Source organism: Pocillopora damicornis, chromosome 2 (assembly GCF_964200805.1).
Source record: "Pocillopora damicornis chromosome 2, jaPocDami1.2, whole genome shotgun sequence".
NCBI classification, from domain to species: Eukaryota; Metazoa; Cnidaria; class Anthozoa; order Scleractinia; family Pocilloporidae; genus Pocillopora; species Pocillopora damicornis.
This window is the reverse complement of record NC_142671.1, coordinates 4,543,821-4,566,121: the sequence shown is the minus strand read 5'-3', so window position 1 is coordinate 4,566,121 and position 22,301 is coordinate 4,543,821. Positions and strand designations below refer to the sequence as shown.

At 36.6% G+C, this 22,301-nt stretch overlaps 2 protein-coding genes across 2 annotated transcripts; one reads left to right on the top strand and one right to left on the bottom strand.

Annotated features, from left to right (window-relative positions):
- Window positions 1-381: 381 nt before the first annotated feature.
- LOC149049619 (uncharacterized) lies at window positions 382-1,932 on the bottom strand. The gene is made up of 3 exons (XM_089197181.1): window positions 1,382-1,932; window positions 1,273-1,301; window positions 382-863 (listed from the first exon to the last, which is right to left on the bottom strand). The coding sequence occupies exons 1-3, from the start codon at window positions 1,402-1,404 to the stop codon at window positions 571-573; spliced, it is 345 nt and encodes a 114-aa protein (XP_089053307.1). The 5' UTR covers window positions 1,405-1,932; the 3' UTR covers window positions 382-570.
- Window positions 1,933-12,610: 10,678 nt separating this feature from the next.
- LOC113666162 (angiopoietin-related protein 7) lies at window positions 12,611-14,371 on the top strand. Its single transcript, XM_027181922.2, has 3 exons — window positions 12,611-12,838; window positions 13,144-13,527; window positions 13,946-14,371. The coding sequence occupies exons 1-3, from the start codon at window positions 12,712-12,714 to the stop codon at window positions 14,239-14,241; spliced, it is 807 nt and encodes a 268-aa protein (XP_027037723.2). The 5' UTR covers window positions 12,611-12,711; the 3' UTR covers window positions 14,242-14,371.
- Window positions 14,372-22,301: the final 7,930 nt, after the last annotated feature.

The following is a 22,301-nucleotide window of genomic DNA, read 5'->3' as shown; positions in this document are numbered from 1 at the left end:
CAGTGCAATCAACGTGAATATGAAGACGATCTTCGTAGTAATGAACACTACTTAAGCAGTAGTGAAAAGAAGGCCTGAAAAAAATTCAGGCCTGTATGGGACTTGAACCCATGACCTCTGTGATACCGGTTCAGTGCTCTACCAAATGAGCCAACAAGCCAACTGGGAGCTGGTCGCTATGTTGGTTCCAAATAAACTCGTGAAGTGGTGAATAAACGGCTGTGAATATATGAAGGTCATATACTTGAACTGCGGATAAAGACGTGAATATGAAAGCGATCTTCGCAGTAATGAACACTACTCTTACACCACTCTTTTCACTACTGCTTAAGTAGTGTTCATTACTGCGAAGATCACTTTCATATTCATGTCTTTATATCCGCAGTTTAAATATATGACTTTCATATATTCACAGCCAATGCAATCAACTTTCATCAATCTTTGGCCATTGAATATGACAGGTTTACTTTCTTCATTTTTGAACATAACTTTAGCACGTACATCCACAGTTTTGAAGGGGTCAGTTGAAAAGGCTTTTATTGTAATTAAAGAAAAGGAAACATCTAGGTTTTAGGTGAAATCAGTATCTGTAGGTGCTACCTTTGCCATTTTTGTTATTTTAAATTCTTTGCAGTTATTATTATAAAAACGTGAGCTAGGTAGTCTTTTTAAACCTGAAATTTTGATGGGGGATTTCTGTTGTTTTGCTTGCTGTAGACTGGTTTGCTGTTTTGGATCGTAACATACTGCTCGGATCTTGTCAGCTTGTCCTGTTTGGATTGTGCAGTTAAAGAAGGGTACTCTTGATTTTTTTCCTGTCTTTACTGGAGAGAGACCATGTACATAGCCTTTGAATTCTATATCTGAAAATAATTGCAAATAACAGCTAATACTCAACTACATAATAAATACAAACAGCATTGAACTTGTGGACTAGTATATAATCATATATAGATAATGTTATAAATGTACATGTAGGTCAGGTATTTTGTTATTTAAAGCTAAAGAGCTTGGAAAGCTAAAGTTTCAGTAAATTAAAACACACTGTTCATGTGTCAGGTTTTAAAACTCCATTCTAAAATGTTATGGCATGGAGTGACTTCCTTCATCCATTATCAAAAGGATTATTTAGTAATAGTTATAAACAACGAAACTACACAAAGGATTTCAAGGATTTCTTACACATATGAATGAAAACTTCTCTTATAAAAATTTTTGATCACATTGCCTGTGAAGGCATTTTAACTTAAGTTGGCATAAATATATATTCACCTTCTGCAACGTTTTTACTTGGAGATTTCCTATTGAAAATAAAGAGAGAGAGATAGATTTTAGTTAAGTATACATGAAAACACATAATTTATCCTCTATACATACTTACCCTAGTGAGGCTGAATTGGCCATGTTGTGAACAACTCTGAAATAAATTGTAAATACAATAATTATTCTAATTTTTCCTTAATAGTGCTTTGACAAGCTTTATTGATGCAATACTGGATATGTTTATTCAATTATGCAATTATGTTATTTGCTTCAAAGCAGTTTCTTAAAGCCCAAATTGCTTTGTGGTCTGAAAAATAGGTTTCTAATATTTGAAAGCGTGCTTGTGCCTCTGGTAAGTTAGTGTATATATGGTCAATACAAGTATTACTGTCAGTGTTACTACAGAAAACTAACTGCCTATAGCCATTGTCTCTTATGAACAAGTTGTAAAGTGGTGTACGCCGTGAATCACTGAGCCAGTTTACATTGAAGGCGCCCATAAATATGTTAAATTGAGTTGGTAGAGAGTTAAATGTCTCTTCGATAGCACCAGATGCTTCTCTTATTGATACTGAAGGTGATCTGTAGACTGCTACAATTGTTACATGAGGGATCATCATGAATCTCAAAATAGTTATTTCTACAATATTTCTATTAGAGCAATATGGATACTCGTGATAATAGTCAGCTCGACTATACACTGCTATGCCTCCATATGGTCGTGCATTTTGTGAATGTCTTGAAGAATTATCATTTCTAAACAATGTGTATTCTTCATCTTTTATATTAAATACAAACTGTCACTGACAAATTGAGAACACATTGTATGTGAAAAAATATTTACATCAGTATTTGAATAATTGAAATCTTTACGAAAATCTTCTATGTGTCTATGTTATGATCTTGCATTAGGGAAACATGCTTTAAAACTAATCTGAGACACATTATAAACTGGAGTTACTGAAAGAGACAACTTCCCTTCACCTCTTAAACGATCCATTTCTGTTTGGACATCACAACTAACAGCTATTTAATTTCACATAGATCAGTAATAAAAAGGCCATCTATAGTAGTAACCCTACTAAGACCAACATAATGTATATGTGGTATTGCCCTTCTAGTGTCAAAGTTTACTACAATTATAGTTTCAGTGTCACCTTGTCATCTATGAATAGCATGTACCGTTCTTGGTAAGAAGAACATCTTCCAGGTAAGTCCCTTCTAGTGTCAAACTTTACTACAACTATAGTTTCAGTGTCACCTTGTGATCTATGAGTAGTTCTAGCAGCAGCAGGTCTAAGTGCAAATTGTTTTCTAACCACTTGTAGCGATCTATTTCTACCTACCAGGTGTCCATGAAGGTTCAATACCCTGGACATGCAACTTTCTTTTATCATGTCTGGTTTTCTCTCCAACTTCAGCACGGTTAAACTGTACCCATATCATACTAAAAGGTTTGCCTGACTGATGTATTTGTATTGATTTGATAACATTAGTAGCACCATTCGTCATACCATCATCTGTTCTAGTATTGAGAGATCTTAGTCCTTTCTCCCACTGCTAACCTTGGATGGAATGTAACTGTTCAGTTTTCTTGGGGTCACTTGGCATTTGTTTCAATATTCTGTCTTTGAACTCCAGTGACCGAGCAATAATTACACCCTCTTGAGCCTTAATAAAGTACTTTTGACCTGACAGTGCAATATGAACCTCGTTATTAAGCTCATTTACTTTGTTATTCTGAACAAACAAGTGTGGTGCATCTCTAGGGTAGTTAGCACTACTTGGTAAAATAAGCCTTTTTTTCAATTACATAATGTCTTTGTTAGTATGATTACCTTCTCTTAACCTGTTTAACATTTCGGCAAATAGTTTACTCTGTCTTTGCCTCATTATTTGATTCAGTTCAAACATTTTGAAAAGCTCTTGCCAGACATTAGGGGCAAGGATACCATATTCATTACTTTCTATATGTTTGAATATATAACCATCCATTACAGGCTACAGTTGAAATAAATCTCCAATAGCAACGATGCTAACACCACCAAAGGGTACTGAGCTACCTTTCATATCTTTTAGTCTGTTGTTGAACTGTACATTGAACATAGTGTTATCAACCATAGATATTTCATCTATTAATATAAACTTAACACCGCCAAGTTTACATCTTAGTGTATTAAGTCTACTTGAGTTCAGAGGCTTGAAGATCTTTAATGACTGACATGCTGTTATGGCCAGAGCGCGATGAATGGTATTGCCTTTAACATTTATATGCTGCTTTACCAGTAGATGCCAACATCTATACTTTCAATTCTGAAAAGTTATCGCCAGCCCTACTATTGTAATACTTAAGTGCTGCTTGATACAAGGCCTTGGTAACATGTGATTCACCTACACCTGCACCTCCACTAAGGACACAGTAGAATGGTTCATTCCACATTTTGATTAAATGCAAGACATATTAGAAGAATTCCTTTTGTTCTTTATTTAACATCTGTACAAGGTGTCTGTATTAACCTTGTAATTCATTTATCAGCAATGTTTCAGTGTTCAGATCAGCTGATGGTATACCTAAATCATCTGATAAATTATAGCTTTCATTAAAGTCAGGATGCAAGTCCTGGTTACCTTCAGCTACATCTTGTTGTACAAGATATTGTGTACATGGTACAATAGTATCACATGTGTCTTCAATTCTACTCATCTCCTGTTGTATTTCACTGAAATCTTCATTACATATAGCATAATGCTTCACTTGTTCATTGATTGCATAACATAACAGCAGGTACCGTTCTTGGTAAGAAGAGCATCTTCCAGGTAAGTCGGTTTCTTCATTTCTCCATGGTGTAAGCAGCATTGTAAGTTCATGGTAATTTTTTTCTGGTTCAGTTTCCTTATTCAATCATACACTCCTTATTATTCTCGCTTTAGTTCTTCTTTTAGTTTTGCCAGAAGTAGGTAACTTGCTATGCTCATTATCATCATTCTGATTATCATCAATGAAAGCCTCCAATGGTAGACCATCTACATTCACTTCATTTGTTTGTTTCACATATGCTTTTTACTACAATCATACCAAGCCACCCAGTTTGCCAATGTTAGGTTTTCTAATTTTGTTGGGCTTTTACAATACCGCTCTAACAATCCACTGATACAGATTTCTTTGCATTCATCATTCATGTCTTCAATTTCATTCATTGGTTTCAAAAGCTCTACCCTCTCATCAGGGGGTGACGTATAAATACTATAAATACTATATGTACTATAAATACTATAAATACTATATGTCGAGATGCTTTTCTCATAGGCAATTGTAATACGATGTACACTGCTTTGTGTGTACTGATCTACACATTATTAACAAATTTACTATTGATATCTCTTATTTGTTGTCTAATGCTATTATTCCTTTTTTTTTGCCTTAGCACAAGCTTCCCTCAAAAGTTCACTCATTCCCTTCTGACCCTTTGATATGTAATTGACTATGTACACAGCACATGCATATACATCTAGTATATACTGGATATCCATGTTGGCCCGCTATGCACTAAGACAAGCAGGGTTGTAATTGTTTATTCGTAATTCATTTGGATTTCTTTTTAAAAATACAGTAGGAGTGTTAAGAGATGACCTTATGGCACGTTAATATTTTTCTTCTGTCACACTGATGTTGATGAGTAACTGATCAAAGGAGATGTCTTCTCCTTCTTTCATATTATTTAGATACCTTTTAATAGTCTGCCAATTACCTTTGTGCATTTTAAATTCATTATCAGCTGGATCTTCATCTAGAGGATAGAGTATCATGGCGTGTTTCATTGGCGGCTGTGGACAGTTGAACCTACATTGAGTTTTGGTATTCTTACGGCATATATGTGAATGTCTATTCTATTAATGGTTCGGATGCGTTGCCAGCTGTTTTATCAAATGAAGGTTATTATTTCTCCACACGCAAGGCTTTTCCAGTTCTTTTATATCTTCCGTATTTTCCTTTGAGGTTTGGTGTTGAAGTATTTTCCCGCACGCAAACAGCCTTAAGTTAGTAAATACTAATTTGACAAAATGCCTAATTGTACCTAAATAAGTTATTCGAAGTAATTTTAAATTTTCCCTCAGACGCTTATGTTTGCCTTTTCGATTAAGAAGTCTTTGGTCTCTTAAGTGATAAAAACGAGTGGGTTGATTTAAATGGCCGAACTCGTGTTCGAGGAAGTCTATTCTGCATTGACCTTGGTGACGAAAATAAGTATGTCTGCAGATCCATTTCAGGCAAACTACCTGGTAGAGTCAGTGTTGCTAAGGATCAGAAATCTCTGACGATCTTGTTGAAGGATTGACCAGACCTCATTCTGGATACTGTTGCCCGAATAATAAGCATCGTGCTTATAAGAACTATCAATGTGCACGAAAGTTTTAGGGTTACTTTTTAGGGTTACTTTTTAGGGTTCGATTCCGCTTTCGAGGAAGCACTTAAGTGTCTATCGGAATTTAACATGCCTCTTGCATTAAAATCGGAAAAAAAAAGAAGCAATTTCTACACAGGTTTTGGAAAGGATCAACTCGCTGTGTTGCCTACTGGCTTTGGGAAAAGCCTGAAACTTTAGATGTTGGTTCGTATAAAAGAAATCATAAAGAGAAATCTTCGAGCATAGTTGTCCTTTGTCCGCTTCAACGTATTGTTTATGATAAAGTGGAAGAAGCATCTTCGATCGGATTAACGGTAGTTACGGTCACGGACTGTCGTGTGGAGGACATAGAGAGCGGCAAATATCAACTCATATTTGCGTCAGCAAAGAACGCTTTGGTGAAGCCATTTTTTCTGTTGATGAAAAAAAAGCCACATCATTTCACCAGAGTATGCCGGTTTGCATCAAACAGATTATGGCGCGTAAACCTTCGAGTGCTGTTGTTAGTGCTTTAAGTATCGTATAGTATCGTGCCTTCAAAGGCACCTGAATCATCAAGGTCGACTGCGTAGACAACGCTGTTTTTCTCACCCAATGTGTACAGCTCAGCATAGTTCTTTGCTGAAGTTAAAAACTTGTTAGAAGTTTCATGAGCTGAGTTAGTCATGCACGTTCTGCGAAAAAAAAAAAAAAACGGGGTTAGGGGAGAGGAGACGAAATAAAATCCTGCTTTAGCCGGCGTTTTTTTTTAAGATCAAGAGCACTGATGGGTCGTTAATCCCCCTTAGGAGGTTATCATAAATCAAACAATACATTCCTAGTTTTATGTACGGAGGACGCCCATGGCAATGTTATTCTATTTTAACAGTCATATTTTGGCGAATCAATCTGACTGATATTATCTTTAAACGATTTAATTCACAATAAATTGTGATCGCCTGAAAAGTGGATCCAAAACGGGTGGCCTTGTCAAACGAGTTGTTAATCCTCTAACCGCATCGAGACATGTCTGACCCTCAAAACCGGTCAGAGTTCTAAATTAAAAAAATAACAAATATTGCCTCAAAACAGTCTTATATTGATCTTTATCGAATGGATATATGTAAGGTTTGTTACGCTTACATATGAGTAGAAAATTGAAGTCGCATCTGCCCAGATCCTTGACTCAGTAACATACAATACGGCGTCGCAAAAGGCAACTGAACAAAATTCGCAAAACTGAACCGAAATTTGTTTGTTTCATGCCAGGCAAAGCATTGAAAAAAACATCGGAAATGTATGATCATAACTAGGCAGCTTGTGCATTCTAAAAAAGTGTTACTTCACGGGAAATTTAACAACTCTTCCCTTAAAGTTTTCGCTCATGATAGAATGATCGCAATCGATACGAAGCCCACGCAAAGACATCTAAGTGTCTCGCGGCACGTTTCATGTGCGCATGTTGATTCGACTTTTCTGGTGATAAGTTACGAAATGAGCAATGTTCCTCTCATTGTGCTTCATTGGTTTGTGGGGATTTCATTATCTAACATCTCTCCTTTAACCACAAGTGGCACATTTAGTACAATTACGCGAGTGGGTGTGTGTTCTGTCGTCGCAAATTAAAGAACATTTACCTGCGACGTTCAAATTCTCATGTTAAGTCCTGCTGATGCAATACGGATTGTGGTTTCCAGCTTCCTAATTAACAATAATGACACGAATCAAATTTTATGAATAAAAGAAAGAGAAGGGATAAAACAAACAATTGAGTCGAGAGGTTACATGAAAAGTAGGCAGAACTTACTTTTCTCTCTTGATCACCCCCTTCTGGTAATCCCCTTGAAGGTTGGCGATCACGAACATGTATTTCTCCGTACTCAGAATACCTTAATGTTGTAAATTCTAGTTTGACGAAATATCCGGTTTTTCTTATTTTTCCTAACATTGCTTTTTTCAATGTTATCTCATTTGCCATAACATGAAACTACGACAATTTGTAAACAAAAGACAGATTAATAGCGAGGAAATCTAAGAAAAGCAATTAAGGGTTATAAGCTTAGATTCCCTGATTTCTTTCAATCCAAAAACATGAATCATTATCTCACCCTCGCAACCTCATTGTGACATGATTCGCTTTTTCTCAGACTTTGACGAATTTACCGTCCATGCAGCTGGCAATGAAAGCATTTAGTCCTAAAGGATATCATAGGATACCACTAGGCACAGCAACAAACCCAAATTATGCGTCAGAGTTCTTTTGATTCTTTTTTTAACTTTATTGTGACGGAGAATCATTTGTTTTTAAAGACTTAAACGACTAGCCAGCTCATCGAAAGCACAATATCACCTTTTATAACCCCTATAAAGTTAAATTTCCAATATTTTCTGAAGCGGAAAATGCGACCAAACGACATAAGTAAAGGCAGATACAAATATGTTCAGTAATTAACTAGGAATTCTTTCCATAAACGAGTTTTAAACTCAAGCTAAACGTATTACTCAGAAATGCTTTCTTCTATATTCTGTTGCCCGAGTCACGCACATCTTCTCTAAAGACCTCTTGAGCAATGTGCATATCAGTGATAAATTCCTCTTCCATCTGCAAGTTTGTGTGCTTATATTTACTTGAACCATGTTACGACAAAATCGATACGAAAAAGATCAAGAAATATTTAGGATTGCTAAGGTATGTGCATATATAAAGTTTAATTTCCTTTACTTCCTCAGGAAAGAAATACGATATTGCGCTATATAACACATTTAATCACTTGCTTTCTAAGTTAAATAAATAATAATAATAATAATAATAATAAAAGATTTATACCGCGCCAGTATCCTACTGTTCAAAGGCGCCTACAAGAAAAAAAAACTTGAAAATTAACACTTAAGACAGCTAATATTAATTATAATAATAATAATAATAATAATAATAATAATAATAATAATAAAAGATTTATACCACGCCAGTATCCTACTGTTCAACGGCGCAATAAATAAAGCGATTAAAACAAATGTATCGTCCCTTTCTCTTAAAAGGTGGAGGTCCATTTCCTGAGCACGAAAAGTTAAGTCATGCGAAAGTTTATTAGCGACATTTCAGAGTAAACGGGATAAAGTAGTATCAAAAAGGCCTAAAAAACATTCTGGCTCATAGGTTCAAATCCCTTACAGGCCTGAAATTTTTTCAGACTTTATTTTCACTACTTTTTTTAAACAGCAAAAAACACTAGAACACTACTTAAAAGTAGTGTTTAGTACGGCGAAGATGCTTCCAAGTTCATTTCTAAAACCGCAGTTCGCATATATGATTTCGTATATTTACAGTCATTTAACAGACGGAGTTTTGCTTTAGGACCAAACAGTATATTAGCTGTATACCTAATTTCTCCGAGAAATTAAGAAAAAAAAAAAAACAGAAACTAAATAAATAAAAATAAAATGGTATACTATCTACAGTACATAAAGTACTATACTACGGAATCACTAATTAAAATCCACATTTCCTCACAAATCTGAAAGGATTATAATTCAGTCTCAAGGATCATTTGGATGTGGTTGACGATTAGTCTGAGGTTAACTCGCAATACAAGAAACGAAATAAAGATCCTGGGACTTCACTGCGAAAAACCGCATAAAAAACTGAGTAACAGCGCAACACCTTAAATCCCAATGCCCCGGTTAACAGTTAAGGTGGATAAGACTGTTATGGTTACGAGCCATTTATCAGAGCTTCAAAATATCAACGGCTTAGCGTATACTAGGCTGACTCTACATGTCTTGTTGCACGTACCCGAGTAACCTAGTTGTCTACATTTTTGGTAATCAATAACGTTTGCTGATGACACCAGCATCGATTTTGCAGATAATTTACCATAAACTCCTACAAACATGTCGAACAAACTAACAGAGGACCTAAGGTCATTAACGTCCTTGAATGATTTCAGAACTAAAATATGCCAAATTTCATCCGAACATCAATGCATTTGTTACTTATGTAGATAGTAGTTAATGTACTGTATATAATATACGATTTTATTTTTATTTTCTGTTTTTTATTCTTTCTTTCTCGAATCTAAAGTACTAGATTTTATATCGATTGATGAAGGGCAAGCACAACAGGTACCACAAAAGAAAAAAGAAAAAAAAAATGAACTTTAACTACGCCATGATTGCTTGTACCTCTTGCAGAAAGTTTACGCCACCACCTGGCAATGTTCTTAGTGATCCTGATCATGTGTCTCGTAAGTCTATGTGAAAAATAGTAGTCATAGCACTCATCGAGCAATGTCAATCTTTTAGGCGTTTGAGCACAAAGTGCGCTCATTTTTTCCCTGAAGAAAAAAATAGATAAGGGAGTTAAATAGAGCTGTTCTGAGCTTTTTGAGGAGATACATTTCACATAAGAACCAAAAAAAAAAAACAACAACAAAACCAAAAACAAAATCAAAAACAACAACAACGATAAAATTGGTCAGAAATTTAACTCTCGACGCAAGACTTTGTGTCTCCGGCTGCTTGGAAGAGTAAATGATACTTGCCTAAAGGGTAGATATTACTTTTTCGGAATACCGTCTAAATACCTAGGGTAACACATTGAAACAGGTACCAGGTGCTTTGTATGCCTCTTTGTGCCTTTTTTCGCCGGGAAAACTGTCCTAAATGCAGCTTCGTGAGTCATGCGCCGTAAACGCTTCGATTTTGATCATGCGTAGATTTTTTTTTCTTCGCGAATTATTTTAGCCACGAATATATTTTGCTAAGACGTTTGATGGGTTGGAAGGCAGAGAAAAGGAACAAAGGGGACTAGCTGGTGAACTGTATAAGACCATAAGAGGCAGCGAAGCCTTGTTTTATTAAAGACATCTTCACAAGGCAACCAGTTTTGTCAGTCACTTTGCCTTCATCCCAGCTTTATCATTATAAGCTACTAGTGTGTATCTAAGGTGATTCCTTGTTGATATTCTAGTTTTCCACATGAAATCTAAATAATTAGACGTTAATATCGTTAATACCTTGGTGTTAACGTTAGAAACGACACAAACGTGTTAAATCAACCCTGAACCAGCCATGACGTCCTCTTAAAACTTTTACATTTTTTCACTTCCTTTAGGTAACTAAATGAAACTATAAAAAGTTAAGATTTTCTATTTCATCGTTTGTCGTGCAGTGAAAACAAGAGATTTGGTGAAAAACATTAATAGAGCCGGATTCCTGCTTTGATGTGACCTCTTAATTGGAAGCTAATCATTTCTTTTACAGCGGAGATTATCTTGAGGATTTTTATATTTTACTTGTCGTACATTAGCCTTACACTCTTAAAAAAAAAGGTAAAACAACACACACATATAAAAAATTAATATTATTGTAACCTTTTCTCACTGATACTCAAAGAAAGCATCACGAAATGAGAACTTTCGACTGAGTCAGAAAGCAACAGGTTCGCGACTCACCTTGCTTTCCATTTTCATTAATCACATACAGGAGATAGTTTGTAAAAGTCTATCTTGTGAAAAGTCTCAAAGATTTCGAAGAGGAATCATCACCATTACTGATAGAATTAAAGCAAAGATCGATGAGTGCTAGCCTCCAGTCTTGATCCTCTTTTCGCCCTCCGGGCAGGATTATTTACATTTTTCGAACAACCACACGGAAATATTTGTTAGTAAGGCAGGGTAAATAAGAAAAGGAAGGAAACGATCAAATGAGTGGCAACCAATTATCTTTTTAATACTTGCTTGTTTTGAACTTTCTATGGGACAGAATGGGGGTTACGTTTATGTTAATTAGCATTGCTTCCATTGTAAAGTTGTCACGATATTGAACTACCTCTATCAAAGGCACAACTACCTAGAAACTAATTAAATTTCAAGTTCATAGAGCTCTCATGGTCGGCAAGATTGTCGAAAAATTATGGTTGACGTTTCTCTTTTATTGGCTAAGTGCTGCTAATGTAAAGCACTCCAGTAATAGAGCACATTGGCTGAAGAAATGTGTTATAATAAGTGAAAAACCTCTCGCAAAGAACGAAATATCGAAATTTTTTATTGATTAAGTTTGATAATATGGCGTCTATTCCAGAGGCAATCTTTTTTTTCTATTATATTGAATAAAAAACTTCCCAGTTCATTTTCATAAATATGTGCATCGAGAGATTTCATAGAAGAGACAGGGGTTTCGTTTATTTTTCTTGTGAGATTCTCCCGTAGATTAAACAGTCTTTTCCTGAACCAATTAATAGAAATTCTGTCTTCGCCAAATTCAACAAAACGTTATTGGCTACAAGCCATAACGAAATATTCCTTTGATCTGTGAGTTACTGTATTTCGTTTATTTCTTTGACAATACTAAATTATCTGCAAAATTGATGCCGGTATCATCAGCAAACGTTATTGATTACCAAAAATGGAGACAACTAAGTAACTCGGGTATGTGCAACAAGACACTTAGGGTCAGCCTAGTATACGCTAAGCCGTTGACATTTTGAAGCTCTGATAAATGGCTCGTAACCATAACAGTCTTATCCACTTAAACTGTTAACCGGGGCATTGGGATTTGAGGTGTTGCGCTGTTACTCAGTTTTTTTATGCGGTTTTTCGCAGTGAGGTCTCAGTACCTTTATTACGTTTCTTGTATTGCGAGTTAACCTGAGACTAATCGTCAACCACATCCAAATGATCCTTGAGACTGATTTATAATCCTTTCAGATTTGTGAGGAAATGTGGATTTTAATTAGTGATTCCGTACTTTGTCGAGTATATTCAAACTGCTACGTGTCACTGACCCAGTCATAAATTCTTAATTCAATTTTTTTCCCACGGAGTTTATTGTGATCGCCTTATTGATCACTAAAAAAAGATATGTAAGTTATTTATTTGTTCAATTTCCTTTTTTCGTGAGACACGGCAATGACCCAAAAATTCCAGAAGAGGATAAGAAACCGCTTGAAAAGATATAAATACAAGATTATGACCTTGCAGTTTCTGCTGTTGTTTGTACATGTTGTGTTCCTTTACAACCTGTATCTTTATAAAGTACCTGGCTTGAGCCAGTGCATCCCATAATGAAGTCCTTACAAATAGCTTATTATTTGCTGCTCGTGACTCTTTTTGCGTTGTTTCAAAAATTAGTAACAAGGAGTATCGCTCCGATGGACCACAAAAATAGACCTGGAAACTGCTTGAAACAAGGTAAGAGAGTAAGGCAGTGGCTTTTTATAGAGAGAAAACTTTTTTCTTTTGTGAAAACGTTTAATGCCCTTGCTACTCATGAGAAAAAAGAGGTTTATTCGCAAATTCCGTGATTTATCATATATCTTATTTTTCTAAACCTCAGAGACCGGAACGGGAATTTAAAACACACTTTCTTATCTCCGCCCGTTTACTTTCCCTCCCCCCTCACTTCTCTCCCTTTCACGCTTTGCCTGTTATTTTCAAAATACTATAATGAACCTCTCGTCACTTTACCTTTACACAACACATTTTAATTTCAACAGCTAAGGATTGTGCTGAGCTGTACAAATGCGGAGAAAGAATCAGCGGCGTTTACTCAATAGACCCTGATGGTTCAGGTCCCTTTAAAGTGTACTGTGACCAGACAACAGCAGGTGGGGGATGGACGGTGTTTCAGAGGAGACTGGATGGTTGCTTGGATTTTAACCGCGATTGGGCTGACTACAAGCATGGCTTCGGTAATTTTCTTATTGGTGAATATTGGCTCGGATTGGACAAGATTTATCGTCTGACGCAAAATGAGACGGAAAACAGACTTCGAGTAGATCTGGGAAGAGTTAAGAACAAAGCGGTCTACGCTGAATATTCGTGGTTCAAGATCGGAGAGGAGAAAGCCATGTACCAGCTAAACCTTGGAAACATTGCAAGTAAGTCAATTAGCTTCCTTAAGGCAATTATGTCAACTGCAGCCATGACAACATCCTCAATAACTAGCATTTACGACTCATGCATGTCTCCCAAACGACTTTGTTGCGCTTTTTTATTTAACAAGAGCTTCATACTTCAGCATTCGTCGAGATACGAACTAATTGGGAAGTTTATAGAGCACGAAAGATGCGTAAGAGGCGCTCGATTCGAAGTCGAACGCAACTCGAGCTTCATCATCGATATCGTCACCCTTATGATTAAGTGGTATTTATTGTTATTATTGTTATCGTCGTCTTCTTCATCATAATTATTATTATGTTATTATTATTTTACTATTGTTATTGTTATTATCATTATTATTATTATTATTATTATTATCACTATCAATATCATCGTTGTTGTTGTTATTGTTGGCAGATGCGACTGTCCATGACTCTCTTGAGTATCATAATGGCTCGTCGTTTGGTACCCGGGATAAAGTTAATGAACACTGTGTCCATAACATATCGGGAGGCTGGTGGTACGTCAATAGTACTGAGTGTCCTGTGTTGTCAAATCTCAATGGTGCTCATCAGCATTGTGGAAAGGAAAACAAGACCACTGCCAGGGTCTGGGCCAAGAAAAAGATCCATTGGGGTAATTTAGCTGTCACTGCAAGAGAAAGCGCTCCAATGACATCTGAAATGAAAATTAAGCCTGTGGACTTTCCTTAACTATTTCCTTCATACATGTATTGATCCACTTATATCTAGTCGATTACTTCATGAACAAAATGCGATCATTAGACTAATTGTTTATGTTAGTTTCAAGGTAAAATCTAGCAATAAAATGTTTAGAACACAATCCGTTTAGTTATTTGCTTTGTGTAACTTGTGTTGATTGCACCAGATTTTACGAGAAATATTTGTGTATCACAGGGTCCGGCGTCTGTGTAAACTGCTTGCGTGGAAAGCTGGCAGGATGAGTGCGAAACGGTTTATTAAACTAATTGCATTCAATTTGCCGTTTTTGATAAAGAAAAGCGTGCTATTTTTGTACTAGTTTTGCTTTTGTATGTTTGGCTTTATGGTAGAATTAGTTAGATGGAACCTCTACAAGGGTATGATTTTAAGAGCGAATAAGCCAGATGATGTACAATTTTATGATTGCTCTGAGGCCATAACTAACACGAAGCTTAAAATCTGAAAAGAGCTGGGTATAGAGTCAAATCTGGATGACCAGAGCTGTTTCGGAAGTGGGCTGCATGACGAACGGATGGATCGACTTGAGATTAAATACATAACAATCGAGATTGACAGTTACACGGAAAACGAAAACGGAAAAAGAGGGATGTAAGGAGAACTGCACCAGTGCAAATCCCTATCAAGGGAATTTACCTCGTTCAGAGAAGGCAGTGTCCGGTATTGCGGACGTGCTCTGTCTGTGCTTTAGCGGGTCAGATATCAAGATTATGATCCTTGATCCTGCAGATCACTATACCAAAACGAGTTCGATTGAGTTCAATTGATCGGGCGTTACATAAAATCTTAATTGTTTGTTGTTGTTGTCGTTGTTTTTTTTTGATAACTGTGAAGACAAGTTCTTGTCAAAGCGGAAAATTTCGCCAGATAAGATTACTTTTGCGTGGGTATTATTTCATGCTTCATTCTTTCTTGCCGATCATACATGAAGATAGTAGTTACATCCTCTTCATAAGACGTTTGACTAATGATTGCCATAAAAATAACAGTATTATTTCCTCTAAGCACACTCGTTAATTGCACCAAAATTTAAGTTTCAAGTGCACGTTTGCCTCTGGAAACACTCAAGATCTAATTGGCACGAATATTCTGTAATTCAGTTAAGATTTGGGTAAATATTTCACTGATAACCGTCCCCACGAACGAAAACTAGTTCTTTCCCACTTTAAAAGTTCCCTTTTATAAATTTCATCTCCTTTTCTTTATGGTTGAACTTTAATAAATCGATTGTTTGCCTGGTGTTATATGTTTAATGTGAAAGCAACGCTGCGTCTATCCACAACACGAGATCGAACAAAGGAAATCTGTTGGTTTGAAGCGATGTAATTTTTAAAATCAACGATCCTTTTTAAAACAAAAAATTCCACTACTGCACAAAAAACAGTTTATTTTCTTTGTGTGATAATCTGCTTCCAATACTAACTGTCACAATAGCACTTCTCCTCTTAACTTTTCACCCTAACTAAATCTAGCGGTCTTCAGGAGATTCTACAGAGAATATCTAAGAATTTTTAAAACACGGTGTATCACAGAGCGAGTTGAGTTATTGAAACTTTATGTGAATATAAGCAAAAAAATTGTGTCAAACAGGTCGACTCCGCATTACTCGTGTCCAGGTTGTGCATGAAAAAACACGGCGAATAGTTAAAACCGATAAATGTCAGCAGATTGATAAGCTATAGGTGGGAACATAAGTACAATTGTAAGACTTATATTAAGCGTATAGAAGCACTGAAGTTATAATTAGTTAGGGCCTTGTTAAATTGTTTCAAAAAGGAAGTTCTTGATTGGTTAGAAGTTTTTATGGTCTCTCCCATTTGTAGCCTTTACTATCGGGTCATTTACTGCTGGTATAAGTACAAATACCTTACTGGCTGATAATGATAAATATAATACAAACAAAAAATAAGCCAAAACAAACTTGTCCTTAACCAAGAGAATCTTATGATATCTTGCTTTAACAAATAAAACTTTTCATCTTTTCAATGGAAATAAGAATATGTCTTGTTAGAATCAGGCAAGTTTGTATATATTACGCAATGATTCGTGAAGGATTGAGAAGAAAACCCGAAGCGGTCCGGTGTTTTCCATGACAGTATGAAAGGTTACAAAGTTACATATACTGAAACGTAGGTGATTGACGGTAGTGGATGGTGGACGGTAGACGATGGACGGTAGAAGGTAGACGGTAGACGGTAGACGGTAGACGGTGGACGGTAGACGGTAGACGGTAGACGGTAGACGATTGTTTTTGTATGGGACATGAACTGTCACACAATTGTGTGAGTGTTGCATAAATTTTCTTTCACGGTGTGTTCTATTACTACAGTCAACCTATATTTTATTGAGCGGTCACCCGTTGGGAATGGCGGGGTGACCGCTAATACAGATTGACCGCTTAATGCAGGTTTCACTGAAGGGGGGTGCCATGAAAAACGATATTAAATGTAATTTTTGCCATAATGGACTACTAGATGTATCAAAAACTTGCAGATAAGAATACTTCCAACATGGATTCCAGGATGTAAACACAGATGAGTTTTATTTTAGTGGCTTCACGGATGCTCCATATGGTTTTCAAAATGAAAAGCAATTTAGGACTGCATCTGCCTACTGTTGCATATTATAAATCATGGCAGTAAAAAAATAATGAGCTATATAGTATCCATACCAAAATAGTGAACAGATTTTGTACACTGGTCAATTGTCAGGCCGGGAACAGGGCAGGTACATGTATTAAATGAAGCCTCGCCGCTCAGTGCGCTCTGCTTACCTGGCGCAGAAGGTATACCTGCCAAAGGTTTAAGGTTCGGTTCTTCTCCTGTCTCCTTTTTCTTTTTTTTTTCCTTTCACTTTTTTGGAAAAGGTTCGAAGACGTAGCACTTATAAAAGAACGTTCAGGCTATTGAAAAACCAGAAAAAAAAAAAAAAAAGATTGCGTAAACATTTTGAATTCCGTTATAATAATAATATAATAGACTCCATCGTCTACCGTCTACCTTCTTCCGTCCACCGTCTACAGTCTAACGTTTATTGTCTATCATCTAATTTCTATCGTCTGTGTTTTAGTAAATGCCGATGGGAGTAAATTTTCGGTGGCGAAAAATAAACTTCATCGTGAGTTCCAGAAGACGTCGGTGGTCAAAATATTTAAAAGGGTTACTTGCGAAAAGCCAGAATGCTTGTCAACTTGAGTAGTTCTGAGGTTCCCGCTTGCTTCTCAGCGCTCAAGCTTCTAGCGAGTTAATTAAAAGACCATGTTAATTTTTCAAATTTATCGACGACATTTCCCAGAACAAATCAGACGTAATTCATGTTAAAGCACCGTCAGTTTTTGCTCGCTCTTTTAGGATTCGTTTTGATTTGTTTCAAACGATCTATATATATTTTCTTCACAATTCAGCATAAGACTTTCTGTCTCTCTATCTTAAAAAATGTTGAAATTAGCAGTTAATCAATTCCCAGCACACCCAAGATATGCAATTCCGTGTCTGAAACAAGCCTTTCTGACGTCTACAATGATTCGTGGGGGATAATTTCCTATTAAACGTGGCTGCTTATCCCCTTACAGTTAACGAGAATGTTGGCACGCTTAACTATTTTTAGCCACGAAGCTTCTGTTTCGCCTTTCAAATTTGCTCTCTAATCAGCAGTGGCGAAATAACGGCTTACTTGACTTAAAAACGGCAACAAATTCCAACATTCATATCAAGGTGCTCAAACGAGCCATGAGCAACTTTATAAAACAGAGAATTATTTATTTCTTGGTCTGGTTTTAGTCTGTGTAAGTTGGTTGTCGAGTAAAGCTACCACACAAATTAGAATACTTTATAATTGCCTGACCCTTGTACTAAGTTGCAATGGTTGTCATACTGCTGTCGCAGACTAGACCCACTATTCTGAGTTCCAAGCCATATCGCTAAGCCAGTAACTATGGGAACTGCTGGCTTCTATCGTAGAAATTTAGTTGATACCTCAACATAAGCAACAAGTGGTCCTGTAAGTTTCTATTGTTTGTGACTTGAGTAATCGTCAAAAGTCAATTAAACGACCATCAGTTGACAGACGGAGTACGGTACTGTTTTTAAACCGCATCCTTTTACTAGTAAACCGTGTATATAGTTAAAATTATTGGTCGGTTTTTGATAACAGTTTTTTTTTCCAAAACGTCAGTTACCGTTATCCACAAAACTCCCTTTGCGGACTCCTCTTATTCGGATGAACAGATTGTATCATTATGAATTCTACATTTAATCATAATAAAATCATTATCTCTTAACTATTCTTTGGCCGTACTAGAATCGGCTACCAGTCAACACCGTTGTAACTCTGACCTTCAGACAAACGAGGTCGAAGTGGCTATGTCTGTTCATGATGCGTCTTGTATCGAATGTTATTCTTAACAGCCATTTTACCTGTGAATCTGGTGGCGAAAACGGAAAAGCTAGGTTACCTTTTGTCCTCTTGCAATGGCAAAAATTGGTAAAATGAATCAACTTTTCTTACCTGTATGAACATACTGGTTACATAACCTAATGGTTCAGTTCCCTTTCATGTACATTATGACCAAACAAAGCCAAAGACTGGTGGAGGGTGGAAAGTGACCCAAGAGAGACTGAAAGGCTCAATTATTGAATCCGGCCTTAGACAGTTTCATCAAAACATGGCGGTAGGCTACTTTTGCATTTTAGTCCTGCATTTTTGTCTCTCATATTTTTAACCATCGGGATCCATATCACTTGAAAGAGCACGCAAATAGCTTTGCGTTAAGGACAGTTTAAATGCCTTCGGTTGAAATTTGTGGGGGCCGTCATGGCTTCTGCCAGATATCGATTTTCTATTCCTAAAGGTCCTTTTTTTTCTTTTTAGATCATGGATAATGATATCTCCTTCTTGAAAACAGTCTGTCAGTGAGACTGACAAAAGGTTATTATAAAATGTCTGAGCTTTCGGCTCAATATGATATCGACAAGGACTCTGAGGAAATTCATCCCAAATTATTTCTGCTCAGCATGCGACGACTACGTTGCTACTTTATTGAGTCTAAGAAAACTCGGATCATAAAAAGGTATAATGAGCTCAAAACGATCTTTTTTGAGGATGTTATCTCATCAATCGCTATCTTCCACGACGTGTCTTTTCAACGTCTCACCGGAAAAGGATCGAATTTGATAACAAAAAGTGCTAGTAGAGAAAAGGTACATGTAGCACATAGCAGGGAGCGAAGAGAAATGTCTGACGAAAAGAATATTTTTAATACAGTAATACAGAAATAGATAAGTCAATGAGGTCTTTTTTGAAATTTGTTTTCAATTCTGTTTTCCTTTCCCTTGCATTACAACACGACCGCTAAGATAAAGCTAGAAAGAAAAGGGATAGTCCCAATCCTCTCTCGGCCACATAAGTTTGTTTTGGTATTTTCCAGTAAATGGTATGGAAAAAATTGTCTATGGCCCAGACCGTTTTTTTTCAATTGCACCTGGGGTGGTTAAAAACATGATGATTCAGAGATTTCTGGAGGTTTGGCTCATACTCTGCGAAAAATGAAAAAGAAAACAGGTTTTCGATTGAACTGGGAGTAACCAATGACGAACCTGTCTACGCTGTGTATGCATGGTTTGGGTTTGGGGACGAGAATATTACATACCGGCTGAACCTAAGAAATATTCCTAGTAAATCTCTTCTCTCAGCCTATTATCATTATAGTGTCCGTGGCATTGTGATTGGCTACCCAATCCCATCTTAGGCCCTTCTGGTCCTCACTGGATAACCCGCCTGATCCCGCCCAAGGAAAATAATTGCGGGGTGCGGACTTACATGGTCCGTAAATTTTTGGAACATTTCCTACAAAAACCGGAAAATGTAAACAATTTAAACACAGTGATATGAAAGCATGGAGGCGGTTTTGTCTGACGGAAAAAGAGACAAGATAAGTTAATGTGAGCCTGTGAGCAAGAAATGAATTTGCCTTCGTCGAAATGTGTCAAAAACATAAAGAAAACTTATTAAATCCCTCAATCTTTCAAATTGTCAAATAAAACGTGCACGTGCCATCACGGCTAGCTTTCTTTCACAGCGAGCTCAAATATAAACAAGTCATTCTTGAAATATTTTCCATTATTAATCCATTATTGACCATTAACGGATATTAGCCTTGTTCTTTAAAGAAATTCTGCCAATATCCAGCGACGATTGATTAATACCGCATATATCACAGCATGAAATTATAAATTTACGAATCCGTAAAGATGCCGTAAAGTAAGCGTTAAGATCCTCTTTACGCGTCTTTACGAACTTCTTTACACTCTCGCAAAGAATGTCTTTATGCATTGAAAACAATAGTATGTAAAGATCACGGAGAGAGACTAAAAACGTTATCTTTACTTGCCTTGCAAAAAGTTGTATAGAGAATATTTACGATAATTTACGGCGACTGTAAAGCGATCAGAAAGGCGATCTTTACGCGTTATTAAACTATCGTAACTGGGCAATATTTACAGGCCCATTTGCCATTCTTCAGTTGTCTGATTTTTTTGGCAACATTCCCTTTGCTAATCAGACTATAACAAGTGTGAGCTCGTGACAATATCAAAGAGATGCGCTATTTTAACGCCTATTGCCAAAAGTCGTATCGAGAACGTTTGCGATATTTTACGCTTCTATAAAACGATGCCGTACATGCCTTTCAAGGAGTGACCCATATATAACAATACGTGTTTTATACATTGAAATTTATTTTATTGTCATAACTCTTTAACTTGATTTTGTAATTTTCACAGTAACGTAGCTAGAGGTTTATATACACTGGATAAGAACTGAAAAATGCAAATATTGTAAATAAAAATATTTTTACATAGATTTACAAAATGTGTCATTGGTTTCGCACAGCTTGTAGGCACATGGACCTTTGAGTTACCTTTCTTTGATTTCGTTTCCTTGCTGTCCGAGTTGTTCTCGGCGACAAGTTTACGCAAAGAGTCCACTTCTCTCTCGTGAACACGATCCTTTATCAAACAGTACCGAACATGTCTGAAGAATCGTCCGAATTGAAGAAGTGATGTAGTGTCAACAACTGAGTTGAAAAAGTAAATTAGCCACCGTAAAGAGTTAAAAGGCTGATTTTTCGAGCGTTAGCCCTTCATCAGAGCGATTGACGAAGAGCTAACGCTCGAAGGGTCAGCCTTTTCACTCTTTGCGGTGGCTAATTTACGTTTTCAACTCAGTTGTTAACACTAAATTACCTGTTATACTCTCCTGCCGATCTGCGGCAGCCTATGTATTTTCGTCCCCAGGGACTCCATTTTATGGAAAAAAAATCAAACATGATTGTCTCATCACAACGACTCCCTGTTCACGGGTTTCAAGGCGCGTTAAAAAAAAAGGTAGTTTATTTAGCATAGTTATGCGAACAGAAAGTTTAGAACCGTTGTAAAGACAGAATACAAATGCGGAAAGAGAATTAAATTTACGTAAAGACTAGTTGTGCGAAGGAAAAGTTAAAGGTCGTTGAGGAACACTAAAGATTCGTAAAGAGAATTAACGGCGCGTAAAGATTGATTTTGCGTAAAGAATGTTAAAGAATGTTAAAGGCTCGTAAAGGACAGTGAGTAAAGATGCATAAAGAATATTAAAGACGCGTAAAGTGTTAAAGCGAAACGGGTCAAAATACTTCGGTAATTCTACTGAAGATGGATGAGCCATAATTATTTCACTTCTTTGAGTATTTCTCAAAATAGAAAGTGGTTTATTTCATCCATCTTGATCTTTATCCTTTACGAACATTTAATATCCTTTACGCAGTCTTTACGCTTTCTCTGCAATTACGCATCTTTACGTAACGCGGAACTTGTCCGTAAAGAAGAGGCTTTATATTTACGTTTCTTTACGCAAGAGTTAGAGATGCGTAAATTTGCGATTTCATGCTGTGATATTTATCGTCATTGATTTTATTACCCGCACACGCAGACTATCATGAGGGTCTGAATGAGGTTAACCGACTGACGACAAAGGGCGAATAATATAACCGACGATCT